This window comes from Miniopterus natalensis, chromosome 8, assembly GCF_054644295.1.
Source record: "Miniopterus natalensis isolate mMinNat1 chromosome 8, mMinNat1.hap1, whole genome shotgun sequence".
Lineage (NCBI taxonomy): Eukaryota > Metazoa > Chordata > Mammalia > Chiroptera > Miniopteridae > Miniopterus > Miniopterus natalensis.
Window position 1 is genome coordinate 12,173,078 of NC_142088.1, and position 14,713 is coordinate 12,187,790.

At 52.6% G+C, this 14,713-nt stretch overlaps 2 protein-coding genes across 2 annotated transcripts; one reads left to right on the forward strand and one right to left on the reverse strand.

Annotated features, from left to right (window-relative positions):
• Positions 1–3,212: 3,212 nt before the first annotated feature.
• On the forward strand, positions 3,213–9,829 carry TMBIM1 (transmembrane BAX inhibitor motif containing 1). Its single transcript, XM_016196794.2, has 11 exons — positions 3,213–3,560; positions 4,738–4,832; positions 5,543–5,607; positions 5,791–5,844; positions 6,311–6,361; positions 7,146–7,185; positions 7,415–7,452; positions 7,628–7,715; positions 8,037–8,132; positions 9,139–9,192; positions 9,573–9,829. The coding sequence occupies exons 1-11, from the start codon at positions 3,365–3,367 to the stop codon at positions 9,717–9,719; spliced, it is 924 nt and encodes a 307-aa protein (XP_016052280.1). The 5' UTR covers positions 3,213–3,364; the 3' UTR covers positions 9,720–9,829.
• A 1,172-nt stretch (positions 9,830–11,001) lies between these two features.
• LOC107524756 (putative thioesterase PNKD) lies at positions 11,002–14,493 on the reverse strand. The gene is made up of 3 exons (XM_016196795.2): positions 14,421–14,493; positions 13,490–13,658; positions 11,002–12,038 (listed from the first exon to the last, which is right to left on the reverse strand). Exons 1-3 carry the CDS (start codon positions 14,485–14,487, stop codon positions 11,846–11,848), a joined length of 429 nt encoding a protein of 142 aa, XP_016052281.1. The 5' UTR covers positions 14,488–14,493; the 3' UTR covers positions 11,002–11,845.
• Between the last annotated feature and the right edge of the window lie 220 nt (positions 14,494–14,713).

Here is a 14,713-nt window from a genome sequence, read left to right on the forward strand (position 1 = left end):
TCCTTCATTTGTAAATAGGGATAATAACATTTTCTACCCTGTTGGGCTACCGTGAGGATTTAATAAAATAATAACTAAAAATAGTCAACATTTACTGTTTATCAGGGGTCAGGCACTGTTCTAAGAGTTCTATGTTGTTTTCTCATTTAATTTTTACAACTCTGTGGAGGGCACTATTATAGTGTTAAAACCCATTTTCCAGGTAGAGAAATAGGCATAGTGAGGTGAGGTGGTTACTGCTGGTCTCTGGTGAGTATGGGCTGGTGGCTGAGGCCCCAGAGAATTAGACTGTGACCTGCTGTGTTCCCAACAGACAGATCTACTGAATTCCTCTGAAACCAGAAGAGTCAGAGGGAGGGCAGGAGTGCAGAGGGTGTCCTCATGAGTCAGCAGCCCTCTGCACCGGCTGGAACCCTAGAGTCCTGGTGGCTCATCTAAGGCTGGCCTTGTTCTCCCTGGTTCACCCTTTAGTCTGGAGAGGGACCTGTTTGTCAGGCTTGGCTTTGAGGAAGGAGGGAGGGGCAGCGGGCTGGCCAGGTAAAGGGCAGGCACTGCATAGCCTGGCTTCTCAGGTAAGTCCCAGGATTCCAGTCTGTTAGAGCTGGAAATAAGCTCAGGGATCATCTGGTCCACTCAGCTCACTTCACAGAGGTGTACCCCGAGGAGGCAACAGAACTGGGTACTGGTGACACTGGTGGCTCAGCTGGAGCTTCTGACCACAGGGCCTTTCTTGCCAGTACCTCTTGGGCTGTGTTCAGCCGGTTCACCTGTGTACCACCACCTGGATGGTAATGGTAATAATGACAGATAACCTGACTCCAAAGGTGACCTGCAGAAAGCCACCATTCTCTTGGTGGAGTTAAAAGGGGGTTTTGGGAAGGGGTGGATAGAGGGGTATAGGGACAAGGAGCCTCTTGCTCATGGGAGGGGACCCCAGTTTTTTTTTCCTTTAAGTCTATTAAGGACAGACACATATTATAACTACTTATGAAAAATTTCTCACCCTTACACAAACCCAAAACATTTTCAAAAACAGTGAATCTCAGTTTCCTAAACTCACCACATTCAATTTTCACCCTCCCCTGTTCTCTCATTCCCACTTCCCTCGGGTCATGCTGCTCCACGGTGCGGACCTGCGCCATGATCCCACTTTCGATGTGCTGGTTTGCTGTGTCAGACCCTCACTGTCAGGGACATCTTTCTTATTTCTGACCTGACACATTCTTGCTGCGCTGGTCCACTTACTCTGGGAAGACGGAGAACAGCTTTCCTTAAAATAACCCATTTAGAGACTGGACTGTTATTCAATCGTCCTCCCCACCCCTCCCTGCAGCCTTCCTCTCTTTCTCTTATCCTAGTCCTAAGAGAGAAAAGATAAGACAATCCTTTATCTGATCCCTGAACTGTGCAGGTGCCCTAAAAAGCCAGTTCTTCCTTCCATCAGAGGCTCTGAGGCTGTCTGCTGACCTGGATCCGGGGGTGCTTCCTGTGGGATCCTGAAGGTCCGCCTCTTGGAAGATGCTCTAGGGGGAGGTGGTGGCTCTGTCAAGGGGCCCAGACTCTATCAGGGCTCGTCCCTAATAGGGGCCTTCGAGGGACCTCCTCCTTAGCTCTTCCCAAGCCCGCATCTCGGCCACTTCAGAGGGGAACATCAGGCCTGGAGGACATTCATTTGGCATAAGAGGCATAAAGAACACAGCATAAAATGCCCTGGCCAGGTAGCTTAGTTGGTTAGAGCATCGTCCTCATATGCCAGGGTTTCGGGTTCAATCCCTGGTTCAATCCCCAGTCAGGGCACATGCATTCAGGGCACATGCAGGAATCAACCTATGAATGCATGAATGGGTGGAGCAACAAATCGATGTTCCTCAATCTCTCCCTTCCTCTCTGTAAGAATCATGAATTAAAAAAGAAAAAAAGGAAAAGAAAGAACACAGCATAACATAGAGGACACATACCCAGGACCCTGAAGGCCTCGATTCTGGTGGTAACATTAACCTGCCAGTTCTGTGATCCTGGGGAATCACTTCACTGTTCTGAGCCTTGGTTCCCTCATCTGAACTGAGCATTTGGGGCCTTGTCCTCAGCCCTCCCTGGCTGTGGGGCTCTTCCTCCTGCAGAGAAGGTACTGACTGGACCTTGTGGCATGAATCCTCAGTACTCCCTGCTAGCCACTGCCCCTGGCGGAGACAGGCAGGAATCACAGGGATACCAGAGACCCTAGGGTTCAAAACGTGTGTCTCCCCCTCTCCTCCTCCCAGGGGGCTTGGAGGCCCTACAAGTACTTTCCACTCCCTGTCAAGGCCATGAAGAGAGCAATGGCTGCCACACACCCATCTGACATGCCTGGGCTGCTATTAGAAGGAACCAGAAAGTCCTGTCTGTCTCAGGCCTGCCCTTTTGTGCCACCTCCCAGGTCTGGTCGCCAGCCCCTTGCACCCGTTCTCCCAGGACTCAGATGCCCCCTGACTCAGCCTGCCACTGTCCACAGGCCTCTGCCCTCCCACACTGAGCCTGGTGGCTCCAGCCCTGGGGCTAGCTTGTTGTCCTCTGCCTCCTCCCCCACCATGCGCTCAGGGCTTTGGCTGCTCCCCAGCTCTGCCTTTCAGGCCTGACACTCCTGCCAGCTGCTGTGGGGGCTGGGCTGACCCCTTCAATGGCTCCCAGCTGGCCATGTGATTCACCAGACTTTGCTAGGCCATTGGGCTTCTTCCTTGGTCACTAGAAGGCTTTCTTTCTTTTTTTATTTTATCATTATTTTTCTAATTGATTCCAGAGAGAGGAAAGGAGAGGGGAGGGAGAGAGAGAGAGAGAAACATCCATCAGTTGCTTCCCATGCACTCCCCAAGAGGGGATTGCAACCTGGGTATGTGCCCTTACTGGGAATTGAACCCACCACTTTTAGGTGTATGGAACAACCCTCCAACCAAATGAGCCACACTGGGGCTAGAAGGGCTAGAAGGGCTAGAAGGCTTTCTTAAATGATCACAGGGGAGTCCCCAGGCCCCTGCTCCTCACTGCTTACCCCAATGATGCCCAGTGACCCCTTTGGGCTGCTGCCCCCCCCCCCCCCACACTTCCCATGGTAGAAGGCTGCTCAGGGAGGAGGGCTGTGAGCAGAAAGCTGGTGTGAAGGTGAGGGGCAGGGGCTGAGCTAGTGGGCCAGGGGCACTGTGGCGGTGGGGAGGATGGGTGTGGGCAGAGAATGACACCCCATGATTGAGAAAAATTATCAGGGTGTCCTTCCATGGAGGCCAGCTGGACTGGGGTGGAGTGATCTAAGGCCTGAGTACTCATGACTGCTTTTCTTGTCTCCCATTTCAGGTCCCAGAAGCTGGGGTCTCCCCTCAGCCCTTGAGCAGCCATGTCCAACCCCAGTGCACCCCCTCCATATGAGGACCGCAACCCCCTGTACCCTCCGCCCCAGGGGGGCTATGGGCAGCCTTCTGTCCTGCCGGGCGGGTACCCTGCCTACCCTGCCTACCCACAGCCTGGCTATGGTCACCCTGCTGGCTATCCACAACCTATGCCCCCCATCCACCCGATGCCTATGAACTACGGTGAGTCCCTGAAGGGTGGCTGGGGGTGGGTGGGAGGAGGAGAATTTACAGCACCTGAGGCCGCCTCTTTCCTTCCTTTTCAACTCCCTGTTCATCCGTTTTTTCATCTCTCCATTTCCTACCTTTGTTACCTCCCTACTCAGCACCGAGCTCCCCTGGACCACCTGTTAGCCCCTTTATTCAGCAGGGAGACTGAGTCCATAAGACACACCGGGAGTTACACATCACATGAGAAAGTGGTCGAGTGAAACAACTACTTCAAAGCTGCTACCTTATGAGGCCATTCCTAATGAGGCAGCTGCCACCCCACCAATTCCTCTCTCCCTTTGGAACCTGGGGCACTTTTTTTGTAAAATTTGGTGCTGACATTTCCTTGTCCTTTATGGTAATATCTGATTTTTGCAAACATCCAGAGGTCATTTGGATGTTTGGTAACCGCCATGGCAAGTAAATGCTGTGTTTGGTTGAGATGAGATAAGATGAGAAGGCAGTGACTTTTCCTAAGCAGCCCACACACGGACTTTGAAAGCAGTCCTGGGGAGGCATTCAAGGCATTCCAGGAATGCTAGAGGCCCTGCAGCATCTCTGGAGGCCTGGAGCACAGCCAAGGTTCATCTGGCCATGCTCATCTGCTCTGTGCGAATGTCAGTGCGTTAGCCACGTTTCCAGTCCTGCCTTGTCTGTGAACATGTACCCCTGACATATCTGTTTTCTCTGAGTCCTAATGTTGGCCAGACATAGATCACTGTCTACATACTTTTCACCCTCCACACACGTGCTATGTTTCTACCTTCCTTTTCCTCCTTCTGAGTCCCCTGCTCTGACCCCTCAGCTCCTCTGGCTGATGCTCTAGACCATGTGCCTGCAACCACATGTGTTCATACACCAGAGCATGCAGATGTGGGCTGGGCATCCTTGCCCAGGAGCCCTCAATGAATGCATGCTGATGGAATGGTTCTAACCTAAGGCCTTCGTGACAGGGGCACATGGCTCCATATGGTGCTCAGGCCAGCTCTGGCTCACTCTGTCGGCATCTAGAGGACCTGGCTTGGGCGAGGAGTTCAAGTTATAACACTTGGTTTTTGGCTAGAGATACCTGAAACTCTTGAGAAATTGTCATGGAGGCTTTGGGATTGAGGCCACATGTTCCAGTTGGTCATATGTGATCTGTCCCCAGGCCCAGGCTATGATGCCGAGGAGAGAGCAGTGAGTGACAGCTTCGGCGCTGGAGAGTGGGACGACATGAAAGTCCGACACACCTTCATTCGAAAGGTGAGATGTGGCCTAGGAGGCAGGTGTACCTAGGTCCCTTAGGCTGTGGGAATGGGAAGGTTGGTGTGGAGGCACAGTTAGCCCTGTGGCACTCATTCCATGGAAATAGCTGCTGCCGTCCAGGTTCTCTCTAGCCCTGCACTCTTCTGACCTCTGTTCCCCAACCTTTTGCTCCTGTTTCCGTGACCTTGTTTTGTGGTCAGGGGCAGATTCAATCTGGGGAAATCTCAGCGGGTTCTGCAGTGTTCTGCCGTCCCCAAATTTCTTCCTCCTGTTTGACTATAAGCAACTCGAAGCAAAAAATGATCGTAGCCGACCCCTCCCTTCCCCATCTCACGCCTGCACGGCACTCTGCTCAGAGTAGGTGGACCCCTGACAATGTCAGCCTGAACTGCTGCCACTGCGGAGGCCACGCCTGGTCATGCAGTGAAGCAGGGGAGGGAAGCAGTAAACTGAGGCTGGATGTCAGACAGGGATGGGGGTGTCAAGGAGCAGCTGGAGGTGGAGGTCAGCTCTGAGGTGTATATAATACCTGAGCCATCCTCTCCACCTGGCTGCAGCTAGGGAGGGTTCTCGAGTGGAAATTAAGAAGGAGGCCCTTCCCACCAACAGACAAGGGAGGACGAGTCTTTTGGGCTCTGTGGTCTGGGAGGCTGGCTACTTCCTGGGGAGAGGCCAGGGATGTGGGATAGTGACCGCCTGTGTTGCAGGTTTACAGCATCATCTCCGTCCAGCTGCTGATCACAGTGGCCATCATCGCTATCTTCACCTTTGTGTAAGTGTCTAGGCCTCTCTGCCCCTCTTATGAGCTCTGGGGTCCTGGGCCTGCTCTCGGGCACCTGCCAGGAGTGGGGTGGGGTGGGGTGGGCCCTTTACTCAGATGGGCTGGAAGACGAGCTGGATATTGTGATTAGAGGACATGGCTGTGACTTCTCTCTTGCCCTCTCCTGCCCCACAGGAAGCCTGTTGGCGAGTTTGTGAGGAGAAATGTGGCCGTCTACTATGTATCCTAGTGAGTCTGCTCTCCTCTCTGCTCGGGGCAAGGGGAGGAGGGGTGACAATTGTCTGGTTTTTCTCAGGGCAGGGACCCAAATACTTTTGGAGAGGGGTCCTATGGTTGCCACCTCTGCTGGGAAGTGTGGGTGTAGGCCACCCAGTGAGTAGTAGCTGCAGCACGGAATTCCTGAGAGCAGGGGTGGGGAACTGGTGGCGACACTCATGCAGCAAAATGGTCCCCATGTTGTTAGCCTGTCTGCTATGGCCTCTTTCACCCTCTTTTTAGCCAGACCCCCCCCGTTACAGAGGTTTTCAGTGCCCTTGGCTGGGGTGATCTTGTCCTACTAAGTAGCTTCTTCTCAGACTGCCAACAGCTCTGTGGGCCTCCAGCCTGCTGGCCTGGTGGGTGTTGCTAGGCCGGGTCAGGAGGAGCTGAGGAGCAGGTCAGGCCTGTGGACCACTTTCTGTCTCTTTCTCTCCAGTGCTGTCTTCCTGGTCACCTACCTGACCCTTGCCTGCTGCCAGGGACCCAGGTGAGTCCCAGAGACTTAGACAATGAGAAGGGATGCCAGGGGCAGGAGTGGGGCCAAGTATTTGGGGAAGGAAGGGGATTCCTTATAGCAGCTGGAATGGAGACTTGCTAGCAGGAATGAGGATGATAGCTACCTTCAGGTGTGTACTGGAGACTTGCTAGCAGGAATGAGGATGATAGCTACCTTCAGGTGTGTACAAAGTCGCTTGCCTGGTACCGGCGCCTTTCCCTGCCCCTTTTCTTCCCCCAGGCGCCTTACCTTTGCCTTTGTCTCTCCTAAGCTCCAAGGGCCCTTTTGCTTCTGTAACTAGTTTTGTGAGCCTGTGCAGCCCAGGTGGCTCACTTCTGCTACCTATGTAACTTTCTAAATAAACTTTCTCTTATAATTTGAAAAAAAGCCTACAACAAAGTACCTTGCCTATCTATTTAGCTATGTAGCCCGTTATTCTTATTCTTACAGCAACCCTGCAAGATACATAACATTTTAACCATTGAACAAATAGGAAGAACCCAAGGCTCAGAGAAGCTGAGTAACTTTCTCACAGTCACAGATAGCGTAAAAACTGCAAATGAATCCAGGTCTTCGTGGCCCCACAGGCTAGGTCTGTCCCATTGCCCTGTGTTGTCCCTGCATAGAACACCTGAGCAGGTACCAAAGGCTGAGCCAGCCTCCCCTCCCCCAGGCCAAGGCCTAATTCTCTAGGCACCTGGGCCAAAAACTTCCTTCTGCTAAAGACTGATTCCTGTCTGGCCCTGTCACTTACTCATGGTTTCTTTCCCTTCAGACGCCGATTCCCATGGAACATCATCTTGCTGACCCTCTTTGTAAGTCTAGAAGGGTGGAGGGGGTATATGGAGATGGTGTGAGGGAGGATAGTCCCAGGGGAGGGATGGGGATGCCACTGTGGAAGGTGTCCCTGGTTCTTTCCGCCACCTTACCCTGACGATTCCTGTCTCCTCAGTCACATTTTCCCCCAGCTCTGACACTCCACCATGGAGTCCTTCAAACACTCTCTTCTTAAGTGTTTCACTCTTGTCTCCCTCCTTCCCTCAGACTCTTGCCCTGGGCTTCATGACTGGCACCATTTCCAGGTACATTCAGGGACAAACCACTGTGCTCTTGGAAAGTGGTATGGGGGAGTGGGCATCCCTGGGCTGGGAGTCATCTGCACGGAGGATTCTGGGCAGGGTCCTTTTGGAAATGGTGGCTTTGAAGTCAGTCATATGTGGCTTATGCCTCTGGCCTCTCTCATCTCCTTCTCTTCAGTATGTATCAAACCAAAGCTGTCATCATTGCCATGATCATCACTGCTGTGGTGTCCATTTCAGTCACCATCTTCTGCTTCCAGACCAAGGTGAGGGTATAAGGGGCCCTTCCCTGGCCACTCCACCCCCCTTTCTTGTGCAGAGCTGGCCCTTAAAGCTTGGCATTTGAGTAGGCGTGGGTGGGCCCAGAGCCCTACACTGGGGATTCCCTTAGAGACCCTAATCCCCTTTCCTTCCTAGTTACTATATCTATAAAACTGCTTCCTATGTCTGTCCTTAGAATGTCACTGTCACTCCCATGCCCCCCAGGAGGCAGCACTGGGACTCTGGTGGGGGAGGCAGGGCCAGCCTGGCTGGGCTGCTGGTTGTGACACTCGTCTGACAGGAGCCTCGCTCTTCTTCCCTGGCAGGTGGACTTCACCTCGTGCACAGGCCTCTTCTGTGTTCTGGGAATTGTCATGATGGTGACTGGGATTGTCACTGCCATTGTGCTGTCCTTCAAATATGTGAGTGTCTTGGGAGAGCTGGGGTCAGCGAAGCCAGTGCTCAGGGAGGACTTTCTGTAGAACGAGTGCAGCAGGCCCCACAGGCCTCTGGCCTCCAGAACCTGGCTGGGTGGCAGAGGTACCACTGCTGAAGCCCTTTGGCTAGGTATAGTTACTTCCTCTTCAGCAACAGGCAGCCCTGGGTGCCATAGCACCTGAGGCCTTGGACAGCATCACAGAATTCCTATGGGAAGTAGTGGGCGAGATCTGTCTGACAGCTGAGACCAGGTTCTCTAGGAGGCAGACTGGGAAAGGAACCCAAAGGATCAAGAAGATGGGCTGGGGTGGAAAGATCCTTCGGGATCACTAAATCCAACTCCTCTCTCATTCCAGTCAGCCTGGGGAGAGCATGAGGCCTCTAGGCTGAGGGGAGCCTCATGGCAGAGAGGGGAGAACAGTGCTGGAAGGAGAAGCATGTGAACAGGAGGGCTGCTCTGCTGCTCTGCCCTTCAGTAGACAGACACCTGGGAGGCTGTTGAGCAGGGCTGCCCTGGGGGTACTCTCTAACTCCGATGTTCATCTAGGTGGTTGGGTGCTTCCCTCCCAGCCCTCTTCTTTAGTCTGTCCCTCCCAGACTGGGCTGGAAGAATCACTCCTGAAGGTTGACTGTGGCTGGAAGAAGGTGATGGGGCTCACTGACCAGTGCATGCCTGAGTTCACCCCTCCCAGAGCTGCAATCCAACCACCTTCTTTTTTCCAGAAATATAATGGACACTTCTGTATCTTAACTCACTTTGGAGATTGGTTTTTACATGGCCATTGGAGAATGGGCTGTTTTCTCTGCCAAATCTATTACCATTCTTAATTTCTTCCAGGATCTGGAAGGCAGAGGTAGTCCTTTTACGTAGGTGGCTTTCTGGATGTATCCACTTGGATGCCAGAATCCCAGGTGAAGCTGGTCCTAAAAGCCCAGCTTGGTCCATGCTTTGCTAAGATTTCTAACACCACTCCTGTTCCCTCTCCCCAGATTTACTGGCTTCATATGGTCTATGCTGCTCTGGGGGCCATTTGCTTCACCTTGGTGAGTAAACCCTGCCTCCTCTAGAAAGGGGAGCTGAGGGGACAGGAACTGAGCAGATGGAGCATGAATTTAGGCTGCTTGGGAGGCAGGGAATATGGCTAAAACTACCCTTCACTCTCCCTGCTGTCAAGAGGTTCCGCTGATTTTCTGGGCACTCCCACCCTCTTGATCACACTGCTTGCTGTAGAACACTCAGGAGGAATATTGTACTTTCTAGACTGTTAACTGCTTAAGGGTAGAGACAGTGTGTTGTGTCGTTCATTAGTGTGTCCCCTAAGCACACTGCATGGCATGGAGGTTCCTGGGAGGGACAGATCTGCAGACCAGAAATGAGTTCTGGCACTGTACCCCTGGGTCCTCACTCATGCCTGTCCCTGCAGTTCCTGGCTTATGACACGCAGCTGGTCCTGGGGAACCGGAAGCACACCATCAGCCCAGAGGACTACATCACTGGTGCTCTGCAGATCTACACGGACATCATCTACATCTTCACCTTTGTGCTGCAGTTGGTGGGGAGTCGTGATTAAAGAGCACCCCAGTTCTGCTCGCTCTACCCTGGGCGCTCCCATCTTTAGAGGGCTGGGCCCTGTGACCAGGGTCTGGGCCACAGATCCCTTTCCTTCTCAAGTGATGTGCCCAGTTTCCTTCTTTGTCCGGAGTGGGTGGCCCCTCTGGCTGTGGCTGTGTGGGTACCAACTGATGGGGCTGGAGGAACTGGGGACTAACTCTTGCCCTTGATGGACTTGGCGGGGACCAGGCTGAAGATGTGCCTTCTCCCTCCAACTACTATGTGGCACCAAATTCACCCTAACTGCTGGGGTCGGAGGGGGCAGTGGTGAAAAGAGCCTGTTCTGTGACTAAAAGGGAATATGGAGGTAGAAGTGACTTCAAGGGGATGAGGTTTCCCATCCCACCTTTGCCACAGGCTTCTGGGCTACATAGCTGGAGCTGTTTCCTCCCTCAACCCCTAACAGAGCCAAAGAGCTTTGTCCCCAGCCTGCTGGACGCTTAGGCCATTATTCTGTATTCCTTTGGCAAACCTTGTTACTTCCCAGCTCAGGGAGGTATAAGAGACCTGTGCCTGTGGGTCCCTCTGCTTCAGCTCCTCCGTTAATGGCATGTATATACTGTTTATCTGGGTTGGGGAGGGAGGAAGAGGAGAGCAAAGTCAAGTGCAGGGGCCAACACAGAGCAGCATCTACCCTGGGCTTCCTCATGGCTGTGGTGGTGACAGAGAGCAGGTCCATTGCAGCCATCTGGTCCCCATTCTCCAAAGCTGCCTGGGGGGGCCTCCCTGGTGCTTCTGAGATCTCTGATCAGAGGGATCTCTTGCTTTCCATGGTCAGGCCGCTCAAGTCAGAAAGTGAGGGCAAAGGTCAGGAGATGGGGTGGTTTGTAAGATCATAAGTGTGGCTAGGAAGTGACCAGGATGAAGAGACTGAGTTGGGGGCATGGAAAATGCCTTGGGGTACCCCACCTAGTCTGACAAATATTGTTCTTTCCTTCTGCTAACCTGGGGAAGGCCCTGAGAAGACTTCCCTTCTCTTCTTAACTCTCACTGGGGGATTTTAGACTTGGACCTCATCTCTCTAGCCAGCTACTGCTTCATGACACCAAGTGCCTCAAGCTGGAATGGGGAAGGGGGACGAGGGTCACTATCGGGTGGGGTGGAAACCAAATCAGCTCAAGGGTATAAGTAGGACTTCTCTATTAAGTCCTTGGTCCTAAGTATATCACATAAAAGGACATAACTAGAAATGTAATAAAGTTTTACGTTTAGAAGCTAAAACCCCATTTGGCTCTGGTATTCTTCACTTTTGGCTCTGCCCAAAGCATCCACTGCCTACCTTTGCATTTTGGCTTGCTACCTTCACCTTTTCTAAGATAATTAAATACACCTTACCCCAGCGCTTCCTGGTGATGGATACAACAGGCTGGTGAAAGCTCGACATGCATTACTGGGTCTGGCAGGGACCACTCAGAGCACATGACCCTTTACAAAAGCTCACGAGAGCTATGAACTCTCTTCCCCACAAAGCTGTATGTGTACACACAATTTAAAAGTTGGGGTGAGGGAGATGGAAATGGACTGCAGGTTCAGGTTTAGGACCCCTGCCTTAGAAATCACTAGTCCAAAACCTCTTAAGGTAACAGGCCCAGAGAGGTTGAGCCATTGAGGAGTAGTGGGGTTTTTTCTTTCACACCCTCGATGCCCTCTTTGTTTTTTCATTTGTTCAAAGCTGAGAAAGTCCCCACCCTCCTGGCCAGCAGCTCTGAGGGCTTGGTCCCCAGGGCCTGTGCCTAGGCTTGTTGCTCAAGTCTCAGTGGTTTCCCCAACCATTAAGTGGGAAACACTGAATGCTTCTGTGAGACAGCTCATGAGTAACCAACCCCGCCCTCTGCCCCTCCCATCCCAAGGGACTAAAAAATCCAGTCCCAGTTCCTTTCCACTCAAACACTCAATAACTTTATTTGCCTTTGGCTGGCTTCTCAGGGAGGGAAGGACAGGAGGGATGAGGGCTGGTAGCAGCCTGGGCTTCACGCGCCCTCTCGTGGACCTTAGAGGCAAGGACCAGAATTGCAGCCAAACTCAAAGGACTTCGCAGTCTGGAGGCCACAGTCAATGCAGTCTAGGGGAGGGCTGCAGTGTTCCTCAGGTCTGCACCCTGGACCCAGCTTCAGGAGACTGGGCATGCTGCGAGGAGGCCCTAAACCTCTGGCTCTCATACTCGCCCGTGTTGGATGCCCGCATGTTCTGCCGAGCCTTCATCTGCTTCAAACGGTTCTTGTCCACTTCCCGCTTGGTGAGGATGAAGAGGAGGATACCACAGGGGAAGCCGATGGCCCTAGGGGTGGGGAGATGTGCATGGGGTTTGGGGAGGGGCCACACCTGAGCCAGAGGAGCTGGGGGGAATCTCATTCCAGCTTCATTGATTTCATGAACACTGCAATACCTCAAGTGTCTATTTAGCCTCCTTACTGGCTGCTGGAGGGCCCTACACATATCAGATTCTGCCACTACCTACCCTGCTTAAAATCTCTTAACAGCTCTCCATCACTTCCCTGCCAAGTCCAAATGCCTAGGCATGGCACAAAAGGCCCACTGTAGTGGGGTCTCTGCCAATCTTGACATTCCTTTCCCCTGTAGCCTGACACCTCTCAACACAAGCCCTGCAATCCTGCGAGACAGCCTGTGCATGATTCTCCAGAAGGCCCGTCCCTTTTCCCTCTTCAAGTCTTGGCAAAGTTTCCCTTGCCCAAACTGCCCCACGCCCTCTCCCAGATTCCCCTTCATAATCTGAGTAACTGCTGCTTGGGAACACCTTGGTATGGGGGAAAGGCATGGAGTCACAAGACCTGGTAAGAATCCCAGCTCTGAACCTGTTCTCTCATCTGTGAAATGGGGATGTAATACTTATCACAAATACTAAAACCTTACACTGTAAAGTCCTGGAACACCTAAGGTGCTGAAAAAAATGGGAATTTTCCACCCTGGCTGGTGTTGCTCGGTTGGTTGGGTGTCGTCCCATGCACCGAAAATTTGGTGGTTCGATTCCCAGTCAGGGCACATACCCAGGCTGCAGGCTTGCTTCCGCACATCGATGTTTCTCCCTCTCCCTTCCTCTTTCTCAAAAAATCTTTTTATTTTTATTTTTAATATGTCTTTATTGATTTCAGAGAGAGGAAGGGAGAGGGAGAGAGAGAGAAACATCAATGGTGAGAGTCATTGATTGGCTGCCTCTTGCATGCCCCCTACTGGGGATGGAGCCCGAAATCCGGGCATGTGCTCTGACCAGGAATGGAACCACCATCTCGTGGATCATAGGTCAATGCTCAACCACTGAGCCAGGCTTTCTCAAAAAATCTTAAAAAAAAAAAAAGATTTAGTTCTGCTAAGTTACCTTTAAAAAAAAAGTAATTTTCCCCTCCTTTTCCTTTAATATTGAACAATAATATGTGTTAAGGTCAAAGTCAAATCTGAATAACAATGTACTAAACACCTAGGTGAAACCTCAATTGGGTCTCACCCCAAGTTCCCAAAAGAAGATGAGGCCAGGGAACCAAATACAAATCAGATTAGCTCAGCTTACTCCAGAGAAAACTCACTGCCTCTCCAATTCCACATACTTCTCCCCATCCCCTGCTCCATTCCTCTGAGATTCCAATTCCAGTCCTTGCACCCAGCAATTCTGTCCCCACAATCCTGGATTCAGCTTACCACCTGAAGAAGTTTCTGGGTTCCGCCCTCCCCCGGTGCCACTCCCTATCAGTGGGCAAAGGGTTAGTTAAAACTCACCAGGCTACTCCCACAGCTTTCATGGGGTTCTTGCCCCTCTTTCTGGGAATGTATTCCAGCTCAGGAGATAGGGGCTCAGGCTCTTCCTTGCACTCTGGGGAGCTGTGGCTTTGCAGTGCCCGGGTCCTGTTCTGGGAAGCTTTGTTAGCTGTGGCTCCTGAGAGAATCCCTGTGGAGAGAGAATATGAAGGTCAGTAAGAGGATGAGGTGAAAGCCTGGAAAGGAGTGGTTGAGACCTGAGGAAGGGAAGTGACTGCAGTATGTTGTAACAAGTGCCAGGGAGAATCCAAAGGGAAATGGGAAAATCGCCATTGAGGTGACACCTTTGGAAGCCACCCCCACGTCACTGTGGGCTCATCACCCTGGTGCCAGGAGAGCGAGCCTCACTGTTCTTCATCTCCTCAGAAGACTGGATGGAAGGACTGCAGTGGGACTCGCAAGAGACGTATGAAGGCAATCCGCGAAAATGTTTTCAAACCGCAGAATGTTAGCCCTGGAAGGGAGCTTAAAGGTGGTCTACTCCGTCTCCTTGTTTTATAGAAGAGGAAACTGAAGCCCAGAGAGACGAACTGCTTCTCCCAAGGTCAAACTGCTAATTATCCGGGGCTAGAACCCAAGGATCCAGAAGCTCAGGGCTCTTTCCTCTGCACTGCGGTGAGTGTGAAACACCTGGAGCGCGGGAGCCTAAAAGGCTTCCTTGGGACTCCTTCTCGCAGCAAGGACCCAGAAGTGTTGTGTAACCCGACGGCAGAGGGATGGACTGGGTGACCTCTAGAGACCACCTCATAGTCCCTAAACTCTTTAAGATCCTGCAGAAGGATGCGAGCAGGAATCGACAGCCCTGGCGTCCTGCTATCGCCGGGCGGGATGTTAAAAAAAAGGGGGGTGGGATCCCCTGCAGTCCTGTCCTCCCCGGGGTCCCTCTCCTTACCCCGGAGGACGCGGGCATTCCTCGCCCCCCGGCCCTTCAGCGCCGTAGCAGCTACCACCGCCGCCATGTTCAGATCCCACCCCCCTACACCGCGGTCCCCGTCGGGAATTGTAGTTTGCGTAAGGGGCCTCCCCCGCTCCTTCCGTCCCGCCTACAGATCAGAAACTACATCTCCCAAAAGCCCTCGGAGCGGACCAGGCTAAACTACTCTTCCCAGGAGAGCCAGAGGCGCGCCCGCTCGCTTGTTTCCCTCCAGTCGGGGGCGGAGTCAGGTCGGGCGGAGTTTGTGTTCT